The sequence below is a fragment of the Thermobia domestica genome, chromosome 18 (assembly GCF_964235325.1).
Source record: "Thermobia domestica chromosome 18, izTheDome1.hap1.1, whole genome shotgun sequence".
Taxonomy (NCBI): domain Eukaryota; kingdom Metazoa; phylum Arthropoda; class Insecta; order Zygentoma; family Lepismatidae; genus Thermobia; species Thermobia domestica.
Genome location: NC_137471.1, coordinates 45,597,349 through 45,614,072, shown reverse-complemented (window position 1 = coordinate 45,614,072; position 16,724 = coordinate 45,597,349). Strand labels below are relative to the sequence as shown.

Genomic DNA, 16,724 nt, shown 5'->3' with positions numbered 1-16,724 from the left:
ATAACATGTACCCATGAAAGAGAAACGAGGTAAACCACCCAAATTTATCATAATACATGTTAGGGTCCAGTACTATAATACCAAATATATAAAATGAGCAATTTCTAAAATTTAAGGGATGGGCCAAGGTACCCCTAACAAATTTTAAAGGGGTGCACAAATGTACCTATGTCTTATGATAGGGAATAGACCCCTATACATAACCATATAAACATATAAGGTAATAGGACCTCATCCAAGAGATAAATTGGGTCAAAATGTCAAACACGTGGTACAACGTATTGCTTACGTTTATATTTTGGCAATTTCGTACCCATGAAAGTGGACGATGTGGACCATCCAAATTTATCATGATACATATTAAGGTCCTCTACTATAATACCGAATGCTTAAATCAAAAAAATTCCAAAATTTAAGGGGCGGGCCAAGGTACGTACCTCTCCTAAAATTGAAAGGGATGCACCAATGTACCTATGTCTTATGATAGGAAATGAACACCTATACATTACAATATAACCATATAAGGTAATAGGACCTCATCCAAGGAGATAAATTAGGTCAAAAACCAAACACGTGGTACAACGTATTGCTTACGTTTATATTTTGGCAATTTTGTACCCCATCAAAAAACAAACACGTGGTTGTACCTAAATTTGGCAATTTCGTACCCATGAAAGGGAACGAGATGGACCATCCAAATTTATCATGATACATAATGAGGTCCTGTACTATAATACCAAATGCTTAAATTGGAGAATTTCTGAAATTGAAGGGGTGGGCCAGGGTACCCCCCTCCTAAAAATTTAAAGGGGTGCACCAATGTACCTATGTCTTATGATAGGGAATGAACACCTATACATGACCATATAACCATATAAGGTAATAGGACCTCATCCAAGGAGATAAATTAGGTTAAAAACCAAACACGTGGTTGTACTAAAATTTGGCAATTTTGTACCCCTAAAAGGGAACGAGGTGGACCACCCAAATTTATAGTGATCCATATTAGCGTCCTATACTATAATACCAAATGTTTAAATTGGGCAATTTCTAAAAATGAAGGGGTGGGCCAAGGTACCCCTCCCAAATTTTTAAAGGGGTGCATTAATATACCCACGTCTTATGAAAGGTAATGGACCCCTGTATACGCCCATATAACCATATAGGGTAATAACACATCATCAAAGGGATAACTTAGGTCGAAACAAAACACGTGGTATAACGTATTGCTTACGTTTATATTTTGGCAATTTTGTACCCCTAAAAGGGAACGAGGTGGACCACCCAAATTTATAGTGATCCATATTAGCGTCCTATACTATAATACCAAATGTTTAAATTGGGCAATTTCTAAAAATGAAGGGGTGGGCCAAGGTACCCCTCCCAAATTTTTAAAGGGGTGCATTAATATTCCCATGTCTTATGAAAGGTAATGGACTCCTGTATACGCCCATATAACCATATAGGGTAATAACACCTCATCAAAGGGATAACTTAGGTCGAAACCAAACACGTTGTACAACGTATTGCTTACGTTTATATTTTGGCAATTGTGTACCCCTAGAAGGGAACGAGGTGGACCACCCAAATTTATCATGATACATATTAGGGTCGGGTACTATAATACCAAATGTTTAAATTGGACAATTTCCAAAATTTAAGGGGTGGGCCAACGTACCCCTCCCAAATTTTTCAAGGGGTGCATTAATATACCCATGTCTTATGAAAGGTAATGGACCCCTGTATACGCCCATATAACTATATAGGGTAATAATACCTCATCAAAGGGGATAAATTAGGTCAAAAACCCCCGAAATTTAAATTTTTGGTAATTTTTTACCCATAAAAGGGAACGACATAGACACCCAATACTGATAGAGGTACATACTATGGTCCTAGGCTACCACACCCAATTTTTAAATTTGGCAATTTCCAAAATTTAAGGGGGGTGGTCCTATGTACCCCTGCCAAAATTTAGGGGGTGGGCCAAGGTACCCCTGCCAAAATTTAGAGGGGGTGGTCCTAGGTACCCTAGGTCATTGACCCTGGGCCAAGGTCATTGACCTTTGACCTATGACGTCACAAAAAATTTTGCTGACTCGGCTCAATATACGGGGGTCCCTACTACTTATATATATATAGTGTTACAGTTCAAGATTTAAAATCTAATAATAACTTACGCATATATACCTAGGTAAATTCTTAAGTTTATTATGTTCTAATGTGTTCTATTATTAAATATCAAAATTATATATACCAAAATTTATTTATTTTACAAAATAAGGAACACTTTAATAGATTTGAACACGAAATGAGGAAAATCACACCATTAAAATTCTAATTCATCTACCCCCCCCCAAAAAAAAGCATAAAAATAATCTTCCATATAAATCAATTGGTTAAAAAATCAAATATAGTGTAGGAATTAAACAGCGTTAAAAATTAAATCTTTTAGTTTTACGTCATACGTTTACGCCGGCTAGGCTAAAAGAGACAGTCGTTAAATATATCATTTTGTTCCGTGTAAACTAGACACTTTCGTGGAATTTTGACTTCTATACTCCCCTTCGTATAGCTGTGCTCTAAGGTGGTTAAGTAGAATACAGAAAACAAATAAGATTTTGGAATTCTGTAAATGATTCTTAGCAAAAAACAAACCTCTTTCTACAAATAAGAAAAAAAAAGCTCATATTTATAGAATGATTCAAATAACCCTTACACTAGGTAAAATATTGATTATTTTTGTCATTTCTCATTGACTTTTGCAACCTACTATCAATTGAAAAAAAAAATACTTGTATTTAAAATGATAATCATTCATTTCCTAAATATATTAATCAAATTTATGTGTACTACTCCTGCTGCTGAATACATTTTTTTTTAAAAAAAAAAGAAAACATACATGTTTTATGGTATACACATACATACACACGAACACACACTTTATGCGACATTTTTCGCATTGAAATCACAATATGATCACAGCAGAAGACAAGGCTACAGCCCCGTACAGTTAGCTCTGAATAGTCTTTAAAAACTTGGATTTGTCACTTAATTATTATGATCATCAGGTAATTTTGGGCATACCTGTTACTTATGGAATTAGTTATTATGCAACTAATGCAGTTCTGAATTACTAACTGGAATTACTATACAAAACTAGCCCAAAAGCGTTTTCTTGTGAATCGACCACTTATTAACTATTCACCATTTTAGATTTCTACCACCTACATTGCTTTTGATTCTGATAACACCATTCCGGTTGAATCACATCTGAGTCAATTCCCATATTCACTAATCTTTCTCGTTGGGAAAGGAGTCTTTCTTGAGCTTGATACCAACCAAATTTTGGATTAGACCACATTCTTTCAGCAAAAGCTGCAGCTCTAGGCCAAAGCCTAGAGTCCAAAACGTGTTCATCAGCAGTTTCGGACCATAATGGGACTTCACCACCTAGAATAAGTTTTGCCATTTCTTTGTTTGAACTCAAATCAATGGCTCTTACGTTGAATGGATTTGTATCATACACTGTTTTCCATGACTTATAATTCCCACACGAACTTTCACCGGCTCCTTTCCAATCACCAAATCCACAGTCCAAGTACCAGCTATCGGTGAACGAAAGAAGCAATCGATAACCAGCGTGAAGTAAATTTGTTACGGAATAGTCACTTTTACCTTTCCATACTTGGATCACGTAATCTTTGTTGTTCAGATATCTGCTTGTACCGTGATGGTCTGTTAAACCACTTGTCCACACAATTGCTGTTATGTTTCTGTCGGGTCCACCAGCAGATTTAATGGCCTCAAGAGCTCGTTCTTGAAAGTAGCCCCATATTTCCATAAAGTGAAAATAATGCGACCCTTGGCTTCTTCGTTGTAATTCAGGCACAAATTGTGCCCAACAATTTTCATTTACTTCATCTGCTCCCATATGAACAACGTTACTGTTGAACATGTCAAATATATCAAGGAATATTTCTTTGATGTATCGATAAGTATGGTTGTTTAAAGGGTTTAATTGTCCACACGGAGGTTCACCACAGTAATAGTTCCACGGTTGGACATTAACACATACTGCCAGTTTGCCCAATCCCTCTTCTTCACCCCACTGCCATCCATTACCTGCATGCGCTGGCATGTCTATTTCCGGAATTACTCTAACACCCCTGACACGTGCATATTCCACCACTTCTTTTACTTGATGAGGCCAATAGATTTTATCAGGACCATACGCACCCCACTCTGCCATCTTAGGAACCCTAGGCGTATAAAGAGGAAAGCTATGACTATCAGTGATATGCCAATGGAAAACGTTTAATTTATTAGAAGCCATCGCATCAATAGTTCTTTTTATAGATTTTATGCTGTAAAAGTTTCTCGAAGTATCTAACATAATTCCTCGATGTACAAATGTCGGTTTGTCCAAAATATATGCTTGAGACAATATTGCGTATGATTTTTTAGCGGAGTCCCACGTAATTAACTGACTAAGAGTTTCAATGGCGTGTCGTGCCCCGAAAAACGTGTTTGCTGTAATTGTAACGTTAACAATTTTCTCTAAATTATGATCAATCTGTAACTCATAACTCTCATCTGTTTCCCAATCCAATTCCGTTATAGCTTCATTTACCTTTACTTCGATACACACTTTACACTCGGGTGACACTTTAAAAAACTTTATGCTGCGTTTTGGAGCAATATTTCGTAAAATTTTATCAAAGTTTTCTATCGATTTGAATACGAGATCTTCTATGTTGTTCGGCGTAACTAGAGAGATGAAATGTAGCGCACCTAAGTTGAAATGGATTACGTTTTTCCCAAGTGTTACGTTCTGGGTAGGAACTGGCCACAATGCACCGTATTTGCCACAAGTAAGCTGACACATGTTGAGTGTAGTTGGATTTGTACTGTTGTCAGAAAACCTCTTTTTGTGACAACCTCCTGAGTTACACGTCCATGTCCAATGAACTGCTAACCTAAAAAGAATGGAAGATAAAGAAAATGTACATTAGAGAGCATGATTTTGCATTACGAATTTATAGCATTTAGTCATCTTGAACATTCAGTTTAATTTTCAAAGCTCATCAATACATTTATCAGAAAAGTAGAAGACTTAGAAAAAATGAGTCAAAATAGACGTAGAATGTACGCCTTTTCCTCATGAAAACTGTCTGTTAAAATTGTCGGACCAGGTCCGACCAATGTCCATTAAACCAGCCGACTTTTAGATTGATGTCGTATGTTTACACATAGGGTATAACAGTTTAGTATGAGTAACATTAATAGTACACACTTTCTACGAGACAAACGTCTGTTAGTTTCTCTTCTGAAAATGACCATATCAGTGAAAAGAACAGGCTTTGATAACATTCTCACACCTTATAAACAATTTACTTAGCTCACAACAATTCTAAAATTTGCAAATATTCAACTTATTGTGCTTTTTCACAGTTTGGTTAACTATCACAGCAAAATTTGGATATCGGGAAAGCTTCAGGTGCAGACCAAACGCATAAATAATGAAGATATTTTGTATTCCACTCATGTGTTCAAAAGTACCGTTTCACTGAATTTTCTGCTGAACCCTTGTACATAACAAATTTCGTGCTTTATTTTTTTTTTTAATGTGCTATAAATATTACGATAGTAACATAAGGTAATAGTAAAATTGTCACACACATCTTTCCGTGTTTAATTTTCAAATAATAATAATAACACAGGTCTGCAAAAATAAAACAATGCTAAGCTGTTTCGCTTTAGTTAATTGATTCGCATATGTTGGTGTGCGCTGAATCCACAAATGACAACCGTTCTGTCCTGGGACGTCTGGGCTTCAAACAAACGGGTGGTCATTGTTGAACAAAATAATGAACACAAATATGCGATTTACAGAAATACCATTAACAGAGTAACACAAATTAATGTTCAGAAACACACACACACGTGAAGACAAAAAGGAATACCACCCTCAATCAGATTCCTTATGTAATCGTCTTTTTTAAAAGATCAAACTTCGTTTGGAGCTTGTCCTTTTGTAGGTGGCTGCCGGAAGATCCCTAAACAACATCCAGCAGTAGACTGCCATCATCGTAACACTCCAGTTTCCCTGATACCGTCGTTCCATTTCTTTGATATCTTGATAGAAACGCTCCCCCACCTCTTCACTCACTGTTCTCACATTGGCAGGAAAGTAGTCAAGGTGGGAGTTTAGAAAATGGACTTTTAATCTCATGGAGCAACCAAGCTTTCGGAACGCGTGCAACATTTTTTTCCACCATTCCTTTGTACTGTAAGTCCGTTCGGTTTACCAAAAACGTTTTGATGATTACAGTAAAGACAACTCAAAAGCTTCTTTTTGAGTTGGAGTCATTGAACTTATGAAGTCTTTGTCGGATATGAGTTTTCTAATACCAGGCCAACAAAATCCCGCGTATTATCGTACTCGTAGTATTTGAGCAACAAACAGTGTAGCCAGAGAAACTTACCAACGTTTTACAAATCTAAGATGTAATCTTACTAAATTCGTTTTATGAACAGATTTATTTATTTATTTTATTTATTTATTTTATTTATTTATTTTTTGTCATTTCGTACTCTCATTCATGACACATTACAATACGTTTCAGTGATCCCCATTCGGACCAATATACATGTATTTTCATGTTTCAGGGAGCCCAAATACATTTAATCTTCCACGTTCATTTATATTTTCGTGTGATGCATTTGTAATTTAGCGATTTCCAGCTATTTGTTAGACCACGTTACATTTCGATTGTGCAAAAACTTGACGTCCCAGGAAAAAACGGAGGTCATTTTCGACTGCGGTGCACCCAGAAGCGATCAGTAAAAATCAGCTAAACTTATGTAAACAGCTTTTTGGTTGCAGTCCTGTGTAATAATAATAATAATAATAATAATAATAATAATAATAATAATAATAATAATAATAATGATTTGGTAATATCGGCCAGCAGGCAATGGTCAGTCATCATGCAAAAAGTTATTTCTATCACTAGTAACAGAGACTTTAAAATATAATTTTATCTTTTTACTAGCATTTTCTTCTCGATTATAAATTTTACTACACAAAAAATTTTGCATTCTCTCTTGGAGTAAGTCTGTGGGCGACTTTGATTTGAAACAAAACTCTACGTATGTAACGTCTGTGTTGAGAAAATCATGGGTAGTTCAATTCATTAATTTATCATAACAATTCAACAGAAGTTTCTTGCTCAAATATAAATCTACTTGAACAATCTTAAGATTCGATATGTCCTTTATCATTACAAGTCTCTTCCTGAAGCACAACTATGCAATTTAGTCTTTATTTTAGCAACTGAAAAATATGTTTTCTTTTCTATAATTGTTCACATTATCATTAGCTTATCTAATACTTGCACCATAGTCATTGAAGCTAAATGCCCTCATAACATGCCCAAAGATCCTAAGAAGTCCTACTCCAATCTTACGCAATTTTGTTTATCAATAACGTTGAGGGAATAACAAGTGGTATGACGTTATGCTTGGGAAAGAGTAATATTAAGGGGAAATGAGGTTGATAATTCTTATACAGAAACATCACAGGGTGGACTTTGTTCCCAAATAGTAATGAGTAGTTCCAGCAAAAAAATGTTTCCAAGTAACGAATATTTCACTGAAATGAAAGAATCCTATCTCTGGAAGAAATCTGTGACTTTTAAGACTAAGGAATTGAATGACCACGATTAGGTAGAGGATCGTTTCAGGTCGTTAGAACCAAACATCAAAAGACTGATTTACTTAGGGCATCCAATTGACAGATTGAAATGGATTGAGCTGGATAAGCCAAGTGAAACATACGGGAAGAACTTTACAGAACATACGGGAAGAAAAAGATACTTCAGCACATTCTCCAGAAATATGGTGTACTATTGCAGTCACGTAACTGTCCTCCGAAAGAATCAAATTCCATTTGATAAATAATATAATGAAAATATACAGTTTTACTTACTCTTGGAGCACGATTTATCTTTAATATGTGAGGGGAGTGAGAGTTTGAAGATTGAGTTTTTAGTATACAATAACGCAGCGAAATCAAAATTTCGGTCGAACTGAATGAGTGTATTTTGCAATGGATTGATAAGAATCAATTCCAAGAAAGAATCAATACTAAGTTTGAATCACTATACCGAAATATTTTCGAAAACTTTCAGGTCCTAAAGCTGTAATATAGAGTGAAATTTTTTAGGTGTAAACGTGTTGAAAAAGAAAATGGCATCACTAGGCAACTAAATCGGAATAAATTGGTATATGGTCATAGTTATGCTTGAATCAGTTTTACCAGCTTGTTCTTTTGAAAATTCCAATCCAATAGGGGAGGAATCACGGAATATACTATTATCAAGTTCGCATTAAGAGAACTCTTTGGTGCACAGAATACGATTGAGTCATTCACTTTATCTGACTCAGTAAGGCTATACGTGATGAACGGGTGAAAATTTTCAGGCAAATTTGACGCAAAACTTAATTTGTGGATCGTCGTGCTGACTACTATTACTTAGGGGACGGAGGCCCAGTGGTAGAGCCTTCACTCCCAGTACAAGGGTTCATTGGTTTAATATCAGATTATGAAAGTTTGTTCTGGATAACCTCGTATCAGTATATTTTCTCTGGATTTTCCAGCTCTCTCCCACATTCTCATTCCATCATTTATTCACAAACATTCACTATTGTTATTAATCTTTCTCTTTTACCCTAAAGGTCATAAAAATAGGACGCTATTAAAGGTTTTTAAAAAAGTGTCTTGTTAGATATCAATTTATGCTTGTTTATATAATTACGAATATTTGTAAACTAAGGCTTGAAATGTCAAAATAAGGTCTAAAAACGTTATTACATTTTTTTTTTAATTGAAAATTGGTTTGTGAACAGCATCATGAAGATAAACTTATTCGTGGATCATAATCATCCATGATACAATAAATAGTAAAAAATTGGTGCATGTTTTCATGATCACGACTTCCACCTGAAAAGAAAATGAAATGAAATGAAATGAAATCTTTAAGTTTTACGTCCCACGATTATGCCGGTTAGGCTAAAGGAGACGGTGATAATGAGAAATGAGTGAAATGGTGGAATGAAGAAAGTGGGAGGAAACGGGAGAACCCCGAGAAAACCCACGAGCACGGTGTTTGTCCACCACAAAGTTCACTTGGCGGAGGCTGGGATCGACCAGAACAGCTGATTCAGAATCTGTCGTCAAAATTACAAAATTCAAAATGGCGGATCCAACATAGTGTTTACAATTACAACATGTCTTCTTGTTTGAAATTCTCTGCAGTTAGCCAAGAACAGTTATAGTTGGCAGAGATCACTGTGAGGAGGTTGCATACCAATTTCAAACCCCTTTTTGTACTTATTTTAATGGGATGCTTGATTAAAGTGAGTCTCTGCACTTTTCACTATAGTGTTTACAGGGACACAAATAGTAAAAACTGTGGTACAGTCAATAAATCTATGACTCAAAACTACACAACACAGCCTTTAATTTCTGAAAATGGCGTTGTTATCACCGTTGTTAATTACTGTAATTTGCAGGAAAGGAATGGAACATTTGACCCTATAGTCCAAAACAATCTCTTTTAATCTGAAAATGTCCTTGTGATAGTAGCAAATTCAGGAAAATTAACATCAGGTCTTGTGAGATCATGGTTTCAAGAGTTTTTTCTCCCAATGTCTAAAGTAGAGTCCATTTTATTACATTCGTGGAGTGGTCATAATTCATCATCTTATTTCATCAAACTTTTCAACCTATTTTACGAAAAAAAAGAGTACCTCAAGATAGAAAACATTCTGCACTAACAACTGGTAGGATTCAGCCTCTTGATGTGTTCTTCTTTAGGCCGTGGAAAAACTACTTGAGACATTTCACTGATATTCTCCTCTACAACTGTAACATAAATGTACATGTCCGTAATAATAAAATTTACATCCAAATCACTGATTCATAATCAGTTTTCTTCTATCAGATTTGCAAATCTTATTACATATGCGTGATACAGAAACAGTTATTTGGGAGATGATTGTGCTGCATTTTGCGATTTGTCACAGTTATTGCTGTAATAAAGTGAGCTTGCTGTAAACAATGTTTATGCATCACACACTTTTTTTTTTTTTTTTTTTTTTGGTACGAAATATCATTACTGTGAAGCATTTTCTAAATAAATTCAAAATTATAAAAATTGAGGATATATATGAAGTTCTGACATAGTGAAAGGCGAGAGACTCACTATACATAAGCACCCCGAATAGGGAGAGATGCAGATACTAACTTTAATGAGGTATTCTGTTAAAATCAAGGGGTTTCAAACAAATAGAAAGGGGTTTCAAATCGCTCTGTAACCTTCTCGGCTAACTGCAGAGAATTCCAAACAAAAAGACATTTTGTAATTATAATAACTAAATTTGGATCCACCATTTTGAATTTTGTAATTTTGACGTCAGATTCTGAATCAGCTTTCCTACCCCCCCCCCCCTGGGCAGTATATTTTCTTCTAAATTAAATGATTGTTTTCTGTCTATGCTTGGAGACCACCCCTAACATTTAAAGGGTGGTTTCTACCCTTAAATCTTCACCATTGACGAAACAAAATATATATATATATATATATATATATATATATATATATATGTCGATTATTTTTCGATGTTCTACAAGTGTGCACACTTTCATTCAGATCGGTAAGTGACACTTCTGTAAGTCTCCTTGTCAGACTCATAGTAGAAACTTCAAGGATAATGAAAAGATCATGATTTCTCTTGGATTTGAATGGAATGTGTCTGCCACGAGAAAATACTTGGATGTCCAAAAGCCGTCCTATGATTATCCCAATTTGAGCCTAGAGATCTAGAGATATCCCATTGGAATCCTGCAGAAGTCCTGCTGCCGGGACATGAGCGGATATCCGGATTTCGGAACACGAAATATTCACTGAGCAATAGAACTTCAATAGACAACTCCATTTATTGGAATTAACGTCCCTTGGACGTCCAAGGGAAGTCTATATATTATGTGAAGTAGAATGAAGTTAAGATGGCATGAACTTTATTTGGCAGTAGTAGTGAGAGGAGAAATTCCACGAGTCTTGTGGTCAACACTCGCCTAAGCCTTAGATCTCGACCACTGTTTTAGTAGGGATGCGCACGAGACGAGTCGAGACAGGATTTTCCTGACAAAATTCGAGTCGAGACGCGGGTCTTCCAATAGAAATATATACATTTTTCGAGTCGAGACATCACTTTTACAGCACATTTTCGAGACGAGACAGCCACAAATCTTGTCTCGTGCGCATCCCTATGTTTTAGTGTTGCATGATTCATAATATAAACACTATAAAAATTGATAAAGGAATTGTACGAACATAAGGAAGTGAATTGTGAAACGTTTAAAGGTACACAAACCATTACACAATATACTAGAATAACATAGCTTTGATGTTGTTATATAACACACCCTTTGTAGGGCTCTCGTCACATGGAAGTATTCTGATAACTTTTAGATGAAATTAAGAAACAATCAGAGGGTAACTTTTGTACACAAATTTACAAAATGACATGAAAAAAAAATTTTTTTTTAAGACTTGACCAGAAGTCCATATTTCTCATCTCGTATCGTCTTGTAAGAAACACTAATCTCAAGTTATCACCCAAAATGTTAAGGTTAAGATTTTAACAGGCGCGCATGCAGGAATTCTTGATGGGGTTCCAAGCTTTTGGGGGATTCCAATATTACAAGACACTATGCCTATGTAATTTTGAACGAGTATTATTCTACACTCGAAAAGACGACAAGTAATTGTAAAATACTTCCATCAATATTTTCAATATATATATATATAGGGGAAGACGTTGTACCTTTGAGCACCTGTGCTTTTCTCGAATTCAGAGCTATCTAGGTGCAGTGATTAAAATTCATTTGAAAGATTAAATGAAAAATAGCACTACAAACGCGTTTGGCTGTTGTTTATTGAGTGCTCTGTCGAGTAATGTTTCTTTTAATTTTTTCATCCCCAAAACGAAGATTTTTTGTAGTTACCTTTTGAGTTTTGTGCTCTTCGGTTTTCGCAACTTGTGATATTTATTATATTTATTTGTCCAAACTTGGGGTAGAATCATTGGTGAATACAGTAATATTTTTAGTTTTAATTTCTGTTCAATATTTAAGCTAGTGGAGAACTTTTTTCGTAATGGTGACTCTCTTGTATATACCTATGAACATTAATGCATCGTGTACCTTTGAACGATAAATAATACTGTTTAAAGCTACACAATGTAAGTATTTAAAACAATTGATACATTTTATATAGGTTAGGTTAGGATATAAAGTTATTAATTATAATTTTAAGTAGTTTCTATATATTCGCTTATTATATAACATAATGTTAAGAGTTGTATATACTCAACTTTATTGCTCACAAAAGTTTTTGTTAGAACTTCTCTTCAATTTTTAATTTAACTTTTTAATTTTTAATTCAATTTTGATAAAATTTTAATTCTGGGGAGCTTTTTATAGTTAAACCTTTTATTGCAATTTATAACTGTTAATATTTGTGGCTTCTTTTTATATTATTGCCGCAGAAACATTGTAATTATCACTGTTCAAAGGTACAAGAGGGTCTGTTCAATGCTACACGAGCATAATGTACCTGTGAACAAAACGAATTTGTTCTTATTTTATCTTATAAAAGCTATTGTAATTATGTACACGTTTAAAAATTATCCTATCTGATAGCAAAGAGATGACACTTCAAATGTCCGACAAAAATTGGGGGAAAAGTGCTGAATATTAGCACCAAAATTTCGAAGACTCTAAAAGTGTTCACAGGTACAACGCCTTCCCATATATATATATATATATATATATATATATATATATATATATATATATATATATATATATATATATACAGAGTAGCCCAAAAGTAGGTATATAGTCCCATACTGATCAGCTTACTGTATTTTATATCACTTTTTATTGTTATCAAAGAGGTGGATCTAGTTTCTTTATTAATTGTTCTTAATATATTTTTACTTATTCCTTAAGCCCGCAAGAGTCGAAGCAAATAAATCCATAAACTAGAATGTTATACTTGATCAATGCAGCAGTGTATACCTACTTTTGGGCCACCTTGTATATATATATATATATATATATATATATATATATATATATATATATATATATATATACAAGGTGACCCAAAAGTAGGTATATATATGTATATAACTAGATTGTTTTATAAGAGAAAGAGTACAGATGAAGTGTAAAATTAAATGTTGATGCCACATCAATCATTTCCTTGTTAAACAATTTCTGGTGCTTGGGGTCCTGGGTTCGATCCCAGACCCCGCCACGTGAACTTTGTGGTGAATAAACACATTGTGCGTGGGTTTTCTCGGGGTTCTCCCGTTTCCTTCCACTTTCTTCATTCCACCATTTAATTCATTACTCATCATCACCGTCTCCTTTAGCCTAACCGGCATAATCGTGGGACGTAAAACTTAAAGATTTCATTTCATTTCATTTTGTTAAACAATTATTGTTTTATTAAGAAAGTGTACAAATATTAGTTGAGTTAGGAAGTTTTGGAGGTGTCCGGATTCGGTGAACCTCCCGCGGTTGCACCCCTGGATTTCAATATAAAATTCACTTGGCTCTGAGTTAGAACTACAGAAATTACCGTGGTAATGTTCATTATTTCTTAATCACAACGAACAGCAAGTTATACATGCAGTGAGTGTTGTTCCCAATAAGCAGACTTTCACAAATACATCTATCTGAAAGAGCAAAACTTTTGTTAATACAAAACTTAGCTTAAACTAAACTCTACACAAGAAAAGTCTCAAGGCAAACTTTGTTGATAAGGAATGAAACGTTTTGGAATTGATCCAACAAGGAAGAAAATCCAACACTTGGAAGAAATGTTCTGTAAGTAATTAGTTCATTACATCACTGATTTATTGCATGACACAATTGCACAAAATGACAGCCCAAGTTTTAGTGTATCATTCATTCCAACCAGCCAACTTTAGTTTCAAAACATTCAACAAAAGCTACAGACAAGAGACAATACGTGGAACATAACGTAATCAAGCACAAATGAACCGTAACCACTTGCCTCTTTCTGATTGTAGCTTTGACACGTTTCCACGTTCTGCCCTTACGGGAAACTTCAAACATTTGAAGTCCTCTATTGGAGACCCTGAACAAACAACAAAAGACATGAAACAATTTGTATCCGTGGGCTTTAGTAAGAAAAAAAATACATGATGTAAGGACTTGTCTTTTCATTGCACACTGGCCAGAAAAAGTGTACATAACAGATCAAATTTGTGACCAAGTAGATAACACATATAGTTGCTATGTACGTGGGTTTGGGTTCGATCTCCGTTAGGGACACATAGCCTGAGATAAAATCGAGTATTAGTTTAGAACTGGTTGTAAGAAATAAATCTCTCTTTTAAAGCTAAGGTTCGGATTTCTATGATGCAGGGTGTTTCAAAATGAATATCGGGATTTTAAGGCTTGAAAGTGTAACTCAAACAGTTTTCTACGCACTCATGCGCATGCACTGTTTCCTTTGTCTGCCATTGGAACACGCTAATGGCAAAGATGGCGACTAGTGAGCAGAAAGCTTTTTGTATTTTACATTTTGCAAAGACCGTCTGTGTGGAGAATTTTAAGGGGACGCCAACTACGTCCTTATCGTTTGCAGTTGCTACAAGCTCTACAGGCTGCAGCTCACATGGCATCTTTACAAATGAAATGTTGCTGCATGACGATGAAGGTTTTCTGGATTGTGTCGTCTTCAGTGATGAATCAACATTTCACCTAAGTGGCGATGTGAACACTCATAATGTTCGCATCTGGGGGTCATCAAATCCCCACGAGATGGTACAGTTATAAGACGAGACTCCCCTGAATTGAATGTGTTTTGTGCCATATTTCGGAGGAAAAAGTTTATGGTTTTTCTGGCCTATCGGTTCGATGAGTGCCGTGTGACGAATGGTGTGCATATTATACACTTGTAGCAAAAACTGTTTTTGACTTGCTCTTCCATTTAATGTATTATTTATAATCGTACCTTAAATGTAATGAATATTACAAAGCCTTAAAAATCCCGATTTTCATTTGAAGCACCCTGTAGTATGTCATATTTTTATCCTAGAATATTTTTAACATTTAATTAAATATAAGCACATATCTGATTCTTGTGAATACAAATATAAACTTTTATTCGTAATATAAATGGTATTTAATTTGGACCCATATTTAAGCTTTAGGTTATTTTTGGGCCCGAAGTGATATTAGAAACATATTTTAGACTAGTTTTAGTTACTCTCACAAGGAGACTTACGGAAGTGTCACTCACCGCTTTGAATGAAACTTTTTACACTTGTAGAACATCGAAAACTAATCGACACACAGTTTTTTTTATTTATTATTATTTAGGTAATGGTGAGAGTTTAAGGGTAGAAACCACCCTTTGAACATTAGGGGTCGTCTCCAAGCATAGACAGAAAACAATAATTTAGTGTAGAAGAAAACATACTGAAGGAGCGGGGGGGAAGGAGGGTTACGAGAGCTGATTCAGAATCTGATGTCAAAATTACAAAATTCAAAATGATGGATCCAATATGGTGATTACAATTACTAAAAATCTTCTGGTTTGAAATGCTCTCCAGTTAGCCAAAAACAATTATAATTGACAGAGGTTACTGGGAGAAGGTTGCAGACCGATCTGAAACCCCTTTGTGTACTTATTTTAGCAGGATGCTTGATTAAAGTGAGTCTCTGTATCTCTCACTACCCAGGGAGCTTATTTAAAGTGTGCCACGTCGCCTCTCACTATTTGGGATGCTTATTTATAGTGATATATAGTATATTTGGGTCCAGTGTTAAACCTTCAAGAATGCAATAGGCGCTCAAATTGGAAAAGTAGGTTTAATTTTTATAATACAATTCTTTAACTCTGATCACCGAAATTTTTCATCTTCCCTTTCTTTACCGTTAAAATGGATTGTTGAATATGATAGTGAGGCTAAAAGTAGGTTGAATTGATTTTGAGTTTAACATTCCTTTCAGCAGCGAGGCTATGTGAGACGGGACCTACTGATTAACATAAAATCGGAATCACACGAGTGCCGGGAAGGGCTGAAAGTAGGATCACAATTTCGACCCGATAATATAACGACCGATTAAGTCTAACCGTCGGTTGGTTGAGTATTGTAATGAAAGACAATTTTTGTTGATTCATGGCCAATACTAGTTCGTCCAGTGAGTGAGAGTTTTGCGATGGGTAGAATTAAAAAATAAGCAAAAGTTTTGTTGCGAAATATCTGCCTGAAATCGAAAGACATATAACCCAATGCCAACTGGGGTATATGGCGTTGTATATCTTTACCTAGGTGGTGTTGTATAATCTCACGTGGTGCACGCGAGGGGACTTACTATAAATAAGCACCCCGAATAGTGAGAGGCGAGGGTACTCACTATAAATAAGCACCCCGAATAGTTAGAGATGCAGAATCTTACTTTGATCAAGTATCCAGTTAATATAAATACAGAAAGGGATTTCAAATCGGTCTGCAACCTTCTCGCAGTAACTCCTGCCAACTATGTTATTGCTAACTGCAGAGCATTTCAAACCAGAAGACTTTTAGTAATTGTGATCACCATATTG

At 35.2% G+C, this 16,724-nt stretch overlaps 1 protein-coding gene across 1 annotated transcript in view; it reads right to left on the bottom strand.

Annotated features, from left to right (window-relative positions):
• Positions 1 to 2,453: 2,453 nt before the first annotated feature.
• The window catches only part of LOC145675797 (chitooligosaccharidolytic beta-N-acetylglucosaminidase-like), a 28,493-nt gene continuing 14,222 nt past the window's right edge, over positions 2,454 to 16,724 (bottom strand). Inside the window, exon 2 of the mRNA XM_081746499.1 lies at positions 2,454 to 4,979. Within this exon, the coding sequence (XP_081602625.1) occupies positions 3,221 to 4,979 (1,759 nt within the window). The 3' untranslated portion in view covers positions 2,454 to 3,220. The remainder of the gene's footprint in view (positions 4,980 to 16,724) is intronic.